The sequence below is a fragment of the Epinephelus moara genome, chromosome 13, assembly GCF_006386435.1.
Source record: "Epinephelus moara isolate mb chromosome 13, YSFRI_EMoa_1.0, whole genome shotgun sequence".
Taxonomy (NCBI): Eukaryota; Metazoa; Chordata; class Actinopteri; order Perciformes; family Serranidae; genus Epinephelus; species Epinephelus moara.
In genome coordinates this window covers 11,166,542-11,178,758 of record NC_065518.1, presented here as the reverse complement: position 1 = coordinate 11,178,758, position 12,217 = coordinate 11,166,542, and the positions used below count along the sequence as shown (strand labels likewise).

The 12,217-nt window shown below is 42.1% G+C and overlaps 1 protein-coding gene across 2 annotated transcripts in view; it reads right to left on the bottom strand.

Annotated features, from left to right (window-relative positions):
• Positions 1 to 703: 703 nt before the first annotated feature.
• LOC126399825 (melanopsin-A-like) overlaps positions 704 to 12,217 on the bottom strand; it is a 31,298-nt gene continuing 19,784 nt past the window's right edge. Inside the window, exons 9-11 of one of the 2 annotated variants that reach the window (XM_050060109.1) lie at positions 12,014 to 12,205; positions 6,810 to 6,881; positions 704 to 1,051 (exon numbers count right to left, since the gene is read on the bottom strand). In XM_050060109.1, the coding sequence (XP_049916066.1) occupies positions 854 to 1,051; positions 6,810 to 6,881; positions 12,014 to 12,205 (462 nt within the window). In that variant the 3' untranslated portion in view covers positions 704 to 853. The remainder of the gene's footprint in view (positions 1,052 to 6,809; positions 6,882 to 12,013; positions 12,206 to 12,217) is intronic. The other variant, XM_050060111.1, reaches the window with a different exon arrangement.

The following is a 12,217-nucleotide window of genomic DNA, read 5'->3' as shown; positions in this document are numbered from 1 at the left end:
TGGAGGGAAAGAGACCGCTGTGGATGATTCGGTTCTCGGTAAGAACCCTCTGAACGTTTGGATCTTAAGATACCAGAGAAAAAGGTGAGCACAGATTACCAAGTATAGGCTAACAAGCCATCTCTGACCAAACAGCACTAGAAAAACACAGATTTTTTAACATGAAACTGCTTAACTCAGTGTTTTTACCAGTTTAAATCACTTAGTCTGTTCGTTTTGGAGAGGAGGAGACCTCTGCGGATAATTCGGAACAATGAACACTTGAGGAATTCTAACCTGGAGAAGTTTCAGTTGGTTGCCATCTGCAATCCTCACCACTAGATGCTGCTAAATCTCCCTAAATCTTACACGCTGTTCCTTTAAAACATCCCATGAATGTATGGCAAAATAAACACGACTTCAATTTTACCTATTTTTAAACTCAAAAAGAATCAGACTTGCCATGTATGACAAAAGGTATTTTGGTGTCCCATACTCAAATATTATGACGACAATCTGAAAAAACAATCAATAAAACTCTAATCGATACCCAACCCTCATGATTCAACTTTTCACATTATGTTTTTAAGGCTGATTTGTTGCCTCCGGCTCCGAGGTAAACCATCTTCAACCACTATGATATGTCAGAAAAACTAAAACGTGTGTGTGCAAATACGTACACAGGTATTTAAATTTACTAGCCACTCACACTCACATACACTCTGTATGCAAAGACAGATGAATAAAGGGCATGCTCTGGTCTTGATTTAGCATAACTAGCAAACAACATGCTGGTACAGAAAAGTCCCAGGGAGGGAAATATTGAAACACAGACACACGGTTACACACTGCTGTTGCACTTCTGTCCAGCTGTTTAGGGTAATGCTGTTGTCTCCAGTCTGGCTATGTCAAGGGACTCCTTTGCAACTGGGCTGTATGTTTTGGTCAATTTGAGGCTGCCATGGAAACCTGGGGGACTATGCAGTATCGACGGGCTGGAAATGGAGGTTACAACGACGGGTGATGTCTTACACGCAGTCCTTGGCCCAGACTCCTCCATCACGTTATCCAGCTGTGTAGGCGGAGGAAGAGCGAGACAGAGAGATGTTGAGGTATTGTGACTAAGACTCCACATGTCGAATGTGAGTAGGTGGCTGGATGTTTGAAAGAAAACAATAAAAAGCAGTGAAATGGGGGTTGAGGAGAGAATGAAGTTTTATCAACTGTTGCTCTGATTTGGATCAATGCAATGCTCCTCCACTTGACCTGTCAGAGCAAGACATGAAGCAGTCACAGCTAATCAAAGGCATTGATCGTTTGGGTTGATGAATGGCTTTACCACAGTGCCCTTGATGGAGTGGGACTGTATCACTCGGTTGACCCCGAGATCAATAGCTCTGCACTAGAGGATCAAAGTACACTAACAGAGAATGTTAAAGTAGATGTTTTTAAGGATAAGTCTGTTTTATCACCACGTTGGGCTTAGTTTTGTAATTTTGCCCAACATTTCTATCAGTTAAAATTGTATTCATCATGTTAAAGATGTAATTCAACAATTTCGGAAATATTTGCAAACATGCATGCAAATAACAATAAGTCAAGTCCAGTCCCCAGAGTAAAATGTTGCAATGTACGTCTCTGCAAACCATGCATCTTACTATATACTGACGAAAACTCTGTCTGTGTGTCTGTTCCATGTTTTTCTCCTCACTGACTTGGTCAATCCATGTGAAATTTGGCACAGTGGTAGAGGGTCATGGGAGGATGCGAATGAAGCAATATTACATCAATTGTAGTGTTGGGATTTCTCGTTCACTTGTGAGAGCCGGTTCTTTGGCTCTTGTTCACTTTGAAGAGCCGGTGCAAAGATGCGGTTCGTTCATTTGTTTTTTTGATGTTGTTTTTTTTCTGTGTGTGTGTGGTGGTGGGGTGTTAGTGGGTTCAACGACAAATCGCATTGGTGATTTATTGCATCACGGATATTGTAACGTGGACCCAGAATAGACCAAATCGCATTGGTGATTTATTGCATCACGGATATTGTAACGTGGACCCAGAATAGACTGCAGATATAAAGTTTGGTGTAGCCATAGCAACAGCCTTTATAAACAACAAGTAGTGATGTGACGTTTGCGAACGAGCCAAGTCTTTGAACTGGCTCTTTGAAGTGAACGAGTGAGCGGCTGCACTGTCTCTCTCCCTCACAAACTAGTCTCTCTCAACTTGTTCCGGATCAAATAATCTGAAATTAATGGATACAGAGTAAATTAAAGCAAAAAACAAAGAAATTAGGAACTGGCTCGTTCACTCTAAAGAGCCGGTTCACTCGTTCACTCCAAAGAACCGGTTCAAAGATTCGGCTCGTTCGCGAACGTCACATCACTAATCAATTGGCCAAAGGGGGGCGCTATAGTAACCGACTGAAATTGCAAATTTTGAATGGGCATATCTCATGCCCCGTATGTCGTAGAGACATGAAACTTTGCACAGAGATNGACCAATGTTTGTTTGTTTTTTTCTTCTAATTTTTGGTATGACTAAGTCATGGTATGGTATGCTGCACATAATGAAACTGTCAGTGTGTCATTCTGTCAGTCAGTCATTCTGTCTGTCCCACGTTTTTCTACTCACTGACGTGGTCAATCTATGTGAAACTGCACATAGGCATTGAGGATTGGCATAGGTAGAAGGTGACAAAGCTACCAATGGGTATGGACTAGTATGTTAAATTGAACATTCTATTCGTATCATATCAACTGTGGAAAGTGACGTCATACATAATCATCAGTAGGTGGAGGGGATGGTGGATGGTGTATCCCCTGGGCAAGACGCCTGCCGAGCTGCAGACCTCTATACAAGACCAACAAGCAGCAGCGAGTCATGGTTGTGTTTCCAGCAGCTTTGTAGGCACTAAACCTGGGTGTTTGCATTGAATGTCAAAATACACACTAGTGGAACAACATCAGCAACATGACCGTTTATGTCCAAACTAGCTGTACATTCAATTTCTATAGAAGGCACTTTGCAGCCTGTACATACAACTGATTATCTCTCAGTTTTGCCTCACTAGACTTAACCAGGAGAGAGAAAACTCAAGACAAAAATGACCAACAATAAATAAAAACTCTACAGACCCCAGGAGCAGGTGCAAAAAGCAGTATTAGGCTACACAAATTGCCTGACAATTCCTATAGAGTCAACAGCAGTACAGATATTCACCAAGGCAGACAACATAGAGCTGTCCGAACAATTTAAACTGCACAACAGCTGCAGCCACACACACATTGACAGAAAAGGAGAGACTGCACAGTTTTTATACACACTGTAGCACACACACAGAGCATTGCTTGGCAACACAGTGGTTGTTGGCGTTCTCATCTGGAAAACTGTTGTTGTGCCCACATGTCTGAATGTTACTGTGTGAGCTTTGTGCACCACAGAGTCCTCCTCAATCTGCTCTGTGGTCAGCTTCTCTGCTGTTCATTCTTTATGCACAATTATAATATCACCAGTCCACTCAGCTTCTCTGTCCCACTGCACTCCTCAAAATTTTCCAACATGCTGAGCTTAATACACTCTCATCATCGAAAACAGTATAAAGGCTTCCTCAAACTTCCTCAGTGAAAGCAGAAGTCACCGCTGACAGATCCACCATGAGCAGTTTTAGCCCGAGTCAGGCTAACCATAGTCTGTGCCTGCGCTACTTTTGTGTCATTTTTGTGCCAGATTTCAAGAGCACGGCAGCAGGTTGCGTCTGAGGTTGCTAAACTACCTTAACAAACATTGTATAGCCTATTTATCTGTAACCCTGAGTGCAGAGCTGATCTTCTTCCAGGAGCTGTTTATAAGTGTGTAGACCTATCGTCTGTGGGACAGATGTAAAGCTCTGGGTAGCCCTGCACTAACATGATCAACTTTTCTGTGTTCATCACAGACTGATATTTACAGAAGAAAGTAAAGAAATCTGTCAGCTGTGATTGGTTGTTCGTCGTCACATGATATGCAGTGCTACATTTTCACACAGTTCATCAGGACTGATTCATGTGACCTATGTTCTCACTCATAACGGATGCCGCTTGAAACATAGAGAAGTATGATACTTGTGATTAGGGATGAGAACCGAAACCCGGTGCTAAATTAGCCCCGGGGCTAAACTATCAAAGACCGTAGTATTAATAAGCTCTGATAGTATTAGTTCTTTTATTGGTACTTTTACACATTTCGGTTTAATTCATTATCATCCTGCAGCCTCTCACCTGCGCTCTGTGCCGGGGCTGACCTCCTCCACATACACACATATCCAAACACAGTTACACGAAAAGGTAGTCGGTAAACAGCCGAGTGGCCACGGTGGAAACAAAGTGAAGATAACTTGTAAAATTACTCGAGTTGACGGTAATTATTTAGAAATGAAAAAGAACCAATAAGAGTTCTGATAAAGTACAGAATCGATAAGGAGTATCAATAAAAGTAGTAGTTTTGCTAAAATCTTAACAATACCCACCCCTTCTTGTGATAAAAATGTACTTAAAGTAAAATTAGTGACTTACTTGTACTGTGCTAGGGCTGTCACACAGCGGTGAGGTTTGTCTCGTTCTGGGTTTTTGTTTCGTGGCTTCCTGTTTTATTTTGAAAAGTAACTCTCCACTCGTTTCAGGTCACTTGCCCTTCCTCATGTGTCACCGGTCTGATCGTCTCCCCTGATTCCTGATTGTGTCCACCTGTTCCCCATTACCCTCATGTGTCTTATAGTCTGTCTCCCTTTTCCTGTGCCAGAGTGTCTCGTTCTTCTGTGCACCCCAGCCTTTTGCCACAGCCCTCGTCTCGTCCAAGTCGTGATCTCTTGTTGGTAATTCTGTATTCTTTTGCCTATTTACGAGTGATTTTTTGTTTGATAGTTTTATAGCGCAGCTCTGTCTCGCAGTTTATGTTTATAGCCTTTTCTTTCCTCCGTTGGAGTGATCTTATGTTTGGTAAGTTTCACAGCTCAGCCTGTAGTGTAGTTTTGTTTCATAGCTGTTTTGCTTTCCTCCGTTGGAGTGATTCTTTGTTGTGCATTTTTCATAGCCTAGTTTTATAGTGCAGTTAGATCATAGCTGTTTGCTTTCCTCTATTGGAGTGATTTTTTTTGTTGTACATTTTTCATAGCCTAGTTTTGTAGTGCAGTTAGATTGTAGTTTTGGTTTGCCTCCCGTGGAGTGATTTTCTGTTGTAAACCTTTTCTCTAGTCTGAGTTCCCCTCCTTTGGAGTGGTTTTGTTTTTATTAGGAGTTTGTGTCTTTGCCTCCGTTTCAGAGTGTTGTGTTTTGTTTCTTTGTTAGTCTGCCAGTTTATATAGGTAATTTTTCACAGCCTATTTTCTTTTGTCACTCTGTCAAGAGCTTAAGAGTTTCAGAATAAAGCCTGTTTATCTGATCCCACTCTGCATCTGAGTCCTCCTTCTAACCCAGGCCTGACAAGGGCAGGGTGATATAATAATGTTCAATATATCAATATATTTTGAAGCAAGATATACATTTAGACAACATTGTTTAATCGATATAGCGTCAAGTTTAAACATGAACAAGAGCAAATGTGTGTTGTTACTTCCACCCCTGCAAACACGAGCTTGAAGTATTCACATTTAACTCTTAAAAAAAACCAAAAAAAAAACCCTTGTTTCCCAAAATGTCAAACGACGTTGCTGCTAAGATCTAGGACTGTGGAAAATGTGGAAGTCGAGGAAAGGCAAGAAAAACAAGCGGTCAGACGATCACGCCAACAACATACAGTATTTAGAGAAGAAAACTAAACTGCTGTCTGATCGCTTGCGTTTTTTGCTTTGTCGAACTTTGCTCCAGTGTTTTCATCGTGTTTCCGGATCTTAGCAATTACTTTCAAAAGTACAGTGTTATTACAACAGGAATGATAAAGGGCTGACTTGCTTTCATACATACACACATAAGAAGTATAACACCTATGTCTATGACACCTAATGCTGGATTTCTTCCCCAAAAGAAGCAGCATGAAACCTATCTGTATTACAATTCTTAAGTATTTCTCTGTGAAATTCATGTCTTTCTTTTCACAACAGCAGCTCATTCAAACTTGAGTGATTGCTGCTGTACAATATTCTTTTCATTTCTGTAGAACAGTCAATACTGTCTGTGGGGTTATTCAAATCCATCTTCACAGCATTTGAAATGAAGACACTGTCAAGTCAAGCCAGTGAAGGACATCCAAAGCAGCTAACACAATCAATTGATAGCAGAAACATGAGTTTGGAAAGAAAGAACGAGAAGAGGATAAAAGGTTGAATGGGTTTTTGATTTTCCAAAAGGTTTGATAAATATTGATGTCAAAGCAGCAGGAAATGAATGAAACTGGATAGGATGGAAAGCACAGGTGATCAGAGGGCAAATAAAGAAGGACTGAAAAGAAATGCCAACCATTTCATGTTACTTACACTTTCAAAACAGTTTGTTTGGCTACAAAGAAGAACATTAAATGTGCTAGAATCATTGATCAGTGTTGGAGAATGGGTGACATGCCCCTTTAAATAGCCCTAAAGCACAAATGACCACAACACCTGGATGGGATGGATAGAAAAGGCTGGTGCTACTTTTTTAAATCATGAACAAATCCTTTGAAAAGAACAACAAGGAATTTATCTTACTGACTGACTGGACTTAAGGAGCTCTTGGAGAATACATGTTAGTCGGATAAATTTGTTGCCAATTCTATTTTTGTTTCAATGGGATTTGTTGATTTTCTTGACACACACACAAAACAAAAACAGATGCCACATCTACTGCACAGAGCAAGAGGTGGACGAATCGGCGGACTCTTACAGTAGCTGGCAGATGACTGGTTGGCTGCAGACTGATGTCCGACATGGAGATGTCTTCAGGCTCTGTCACAGTCTGAACAGTTTGCACACAAACACAGCCATTTAGTGTTAGTTATGATCAAAAGATTGTTTGTGCTATTTGAGCCACTTGGGTCACATTCTTACTAAAAACAGAGCGAGTCCAAATCGGGATTTGAACATGGACCTTTTAAATAAAAAAGCATTTATCTTAAAAGTATGTCACGTTGTCCCCACCCAAAAAAAACATGAAAGTAGCACAGGACTGTTGTTCTGACAAAATTCAAGACATTTCCAACCATTAATTACAGCAGGAAAATTCACCAGAAGGCAGGAAATAAAGTGTTTGATGCTCAAAGTGTCCTGATGGAGGAACCCCTAACCCCCCATTGTACCAAAGGAACCGTTCTGTACCGTCCCCATGTTTGGTCCCCCCTCTGTTGGGTACCTAGCACACAGATCTGGTACTAAAAGGTGGAGCTGTGAACACTGCAGTCTGCTGATTAGTCAATAGAGGACGGTCACTCTGCTGTTCATACTGTGGAGAGTTTTATTAGTAAACTGTAACCAGGCCCGGAGAGGCTAATCGGGAGGACCGGGACAATTCCCGATAGGCGGGTCTGACATTTGGGCCGCAAGGGCCGGTGTTCAGTCATGGCACTGGGTATCACATATGCTGCTACCGCTGTCCCTGGGCCGCCTCTACTGGCAGCCTCCTTTCATATTTAACAGAGGGGGGACAATACCTGACAGTAATATTCTCAGCTGTCAGGATGTGCCTGCTGTAAAGGGTAAATATAATCATAGAAGGCTGAAAATCACAGGACATGTCTCTTCTGATTATACAAGTCAGCAGTGTAAAGCTCAAGCATGTGGGGGCCTCCTTTCATATTTAATAGAGGGGGGACCGTATCTAAAAGTACAGCTGTCAAGATGCCCCCCGCCACAGGCCTTTGCCACCTTGGTCTTGAAAAACCCAGAGAAAACCCTGAGAGATAGTGTTATTAGAGAGTGCAACACTTTTTATTTTATTTTTTCAAATTTAACATTTAATATTTTTATTTATTTTTTTATTTCATTTTTAAGGTTTGGATATCTGTGAATGCTTTTTTGAACAGAATATAGATTCTGAAATTGTTGAAAAGGACGTTGGAGATAATGTTGGAGATGTGCACTCATGTTGAAATAAATCTACATTGTGAAGCAACCCTTACTTGCACTGAATTGGAATTATTTTAGAAAAATACACTGAATTACAAGGCTTTAGAGAGCAGTGCACTATTGTAGACTTAACATGTAAGGTTATAATAGGTTGTGATCTAAAGTGGGCCAGTCTGAGGCATGAAACTCCAGGGCTGAAAATTAGTCCCACTCCGGCCCTGACTGTAACTATAAAATGAAAGGATGTTTTGCTGCCTCTTGCAGCAGCTGGAGTCTGAGAAAAAATAACTTAATTCACTGGGCCGACTGCTGGTGACTTTTAAGGTGGAACATTAACTTGTACTGTTACTCAGTGCATGAGGTGACGACGTGAATCCATCAACACACCTTAAATTTCACTGTGACAACTTTGACCATCACTTTAGTTTTTATATGTCATACACTTTTAGTAACGAGTGGATCTTCAAGTGTTTATATATATATATATTAATTTCAGCTGGGTTATGTGAACTGTATATATTCCAATCCTCACTCAGAGAAAAGAAAGTGTTGTGAAGCATAGTTCCTGTGGGCTCCAGCAACACTAAACCCCTGAGCTTGCCTGAGAAGGACTAAATGCACAAACCGGCTATTTTTAAATATCCCATGGAGAGAGACTCTCACTGCAGCCTGTTTTATTTTGTTCTGAAAATGTCGGCGTGCAGCCTCGTTCTGTGGACGATAAACCAGGTGCAGACTGATAAAGGAGGAAATACAGTGAGTGCTGGACGGAGCAGTGAGTGACAACAACCCCGCCCACATTTAAGAGTACTGTTTGCAGTGGAAACACTAGGGTCTAGGTACCATGTCTGAAGGGTTACTGTGGGTTCCAAAGGCACCATACTGAAAGTGTTTGGTGGAGATGAGGCTTAAGAGTACAAATAGGTAAACATAGATTACAGAGAAAAGTAAAAGCGTATATCCTCTGCTCTGTGCAGAGACAATAGCAGATGGAGGTCAAAGACTCCTCGACAACCAGCCGTCTGCGTCTGCAACAAGTGCAGTACATTGAAACACAGAGTCGTATCATGCAAACTCTGGATTAAGTCTGAAACTCCCAGATTATTGGATTAGTCTTTAGAGCCTCAGTAATAGAGTCCTGCACGGCAGTAAGGCTGCACAGTATGCGTATGTGAAGTAAGATGATTATAGGGAGGCGGAAATGCTCCAGATGCCCCACATAGGATGACCTGTCACAAGTCCCAATATTAATGTGTGTGTTTCTCCATCCTTTACACTCGCATCCTTAACCTCACATAACACACATCTCTTTGATACAGCTCACTATACAAGAGGATGTTTTCCTTTTTTTATAGTTGACTGTATTTCCTGTTGGCTATCCACAATATACTAACTCGCTGAAACTCCACTTGGTACGACTTAAAAACGAGGAGCAAACTGGCCAACAAACAAGTGATCAATCATGTTTTAAAGATATTCATAATTTATCATATTAAACCACCAATAAGGACGTAAAAACAAAAGGTGATTATTCAAGTCACCCAGCTGGTAAATGAGCCATCGATCGTGATGCATAAATAAAACAGCTGCTGCCTGTTAGCTGATGAAAGCAAGACTTCAATGCTCGGCCTAAATTAACGCTCTAATACTCTTAGACACTCAACAACTGCTGAGTCAATGGAAGTAGATGGCACTTGGCTTGTGGTGCTCAAAGAAAACAAAATTTGTTTGAAAAACTCTCCAACGATGTCTCTTTCTATGAACCATGACCCGGTTACACAAGATAATCCAGACCTTGTTGTGAGCAGTTTCATGTAGGAACTATTTTCTTTCTACTGAACACAAAAGGAAGTGTGCATCTACTCATCATAGTGTGAGATCCAAACATTAATGTGGCGACGTCCAGTGGTGCTAGGTGAGCTAACAGTAGATGCACCATTTCTTCTGAGCGGTAATACGGTTGGCGAATGTAGTTCAGTTTTGATTTAGATTTAGTTTTGATTTTGGTGTGAACTGTCCCTTAAACCTCTGCAGGGTTGCTTACACCTTGAGAGGTGCTGAGGTCACATGTGGGTTGTTGGTCCACCTGGCTGTCATGTGAAGCCCTTTTAAAAGATCGCATTATAGGGCGAAGTCCCTTCTTTATGCCGCCTTCGTGCTGCTCCCGTGTGTGATTTTAGACAGCGTGCAGGCATCTCGGATTCAAAAGAGGCGTGGCATGTAATACAATAGCATCAGCCTCTAGTGTAGCAAATAACGCATGCCTCCGCAGCGCTTTATAAACAATAACAGTGGCATAACATGGCAATAACAATGATCTACCATTGCTGTTATTTGGCAGCTGATCCCGTTCTTTGCTTGGAGGGTAAAGAGCTCCCATATGTCATTGTTTTTCTAATTTGTGGACATTTTCAGCCACTGTACTTCGAGTTAGCCGCCAGCTGCTACCAGCTTCTTTTTAAATATCCAGGGGGTTGCAAAATGTCACACCCCTGTCGCCCATGATCCCGTCCTGCCGGCTGTCCCATTTACACAGATATCAGCACGGTTACTACCTCCATTCCCGGCTCAGAGGTGAGACAACTCTGCTCCCCCCATTCCTCCATAGCACCTTTTATACAGAATGGCAAGGCGGCATAACGGTGTGATATTCCCGCCTTGAACAGGCAGTGTAAAAAGTGCAAGTGGCTCATCAGAGTCACATGTTGTGGCCACCTGATCCAAGCTGCTACATTCCAAGGCGAGGTGAAAAGTCGGCCGTCATACAGAAGGGGGAAACCCGATATTGTTTACATACAGGGATACTAGCCGGTCTCTCCTGAAAGACATTCAAAGAGTTGCACTTGGTTTTTACATGTAAAGTGAGTGAAGTTGTGTAAAGTATGAAAAAGAGAGTTCAAGAGAGAAGTTCAAACCCGGCATACTTCCTCACCTCCACACAGCTGACAAATGACAGCGTGAGGTGGCTGTTAATGTCTTTTCCAGCTTCAGAGGTTTTAGAGTGGGGGGTCTCTGAAGCTATTCCACCCCCCCAACTAATGCTGACAGAGCGGTAGGACAACATGTCTTACTGATGACTGAGAATCTTCACTGTCGATGTTTTAAAGTGCTTTGAAGGAACTGAGTATAACCGTGATATTTAAAAATGAAACACTGATATCAAGTTACCCATTAGGTTTTCTCCGGGTACTCCGTTTTCCCCCCACAATCCAAAGACATGCAGGTTAATTGGTGACTGTTTCTCTTTAATGCCGTTTTGAGTCTCTTCCTGATTGGTATGTGTTTATTTGAGTGCAGGCGAAGGCTAGGGATTGGGGCCCTGACACTTTTGGCCCCTGGGCCTGTGCTCTGTAGGCTCATTCAGTAATCCATCCATGAGTAGGGAGGTCCCTGCTGTGTCTCTCTTTCAGCTGAAGGGTCTTGGTAGTGGTGTTAAGAAAATAATGTGAAAGTCCTGCAAGGCTAGGAGCTTCTGTTTTCTCCCTGGAACCTTAACGTCTGTGACTTAATGACAGTTCAGAGTGTGAACCAGACTCCATGTGACACTGAAACACTGGGATCACAAAATCAAACCATACAGTCACAAGACCAAAGCAACATGACTGCATCAGATAACACGCTGAGGAATCCCGTTCATAACTGTGAGGAGTCTGGATTTTAAGAGGGCGCCAGTCAACATGACCTCATTGAGTTACCTGCCATGTAATGCTGAACATAAACATGACGTCTATTGACTTTAACAGGACTCCAAAACAACATGACCTCACGTCTCAAATTTAGGAGGAGAGGGTTAAGATCGGTCTTGACGTAATGACAAAACAGAAACAAAACTAACGTGAGAAAAGTTAAACTGAGCCCTAAAAAGACACTCTGTCTCTGTCTGATGACACCTATCTGAGACTCAGAGTAATAAAGTTAGAAATGCATGACTTTCAGATTGCATAAAGCCTCAGTTTAATACATACCAATGCACATTAAAGTATGTAAGTAACACTATGTTGACATTAAGCAGGCCCCAGTACTCACTGTGATCTGTGAGAGGTGACATATGGCCGGGTCAGTGGGGTTGTGTGCAGCGGTTCTCTCAAACTCTCCCGTGTTGTGACCTCTCACCTTTGACCTCTGGCTGGCATGGCGCACCTGTTTCACATCGCCAGACAACTGACGAATGACGGGTGCCCGAGACGAGCAGTCCTCCTCCGTGTCTGAGAAGTGGGCCTGAGACAACAC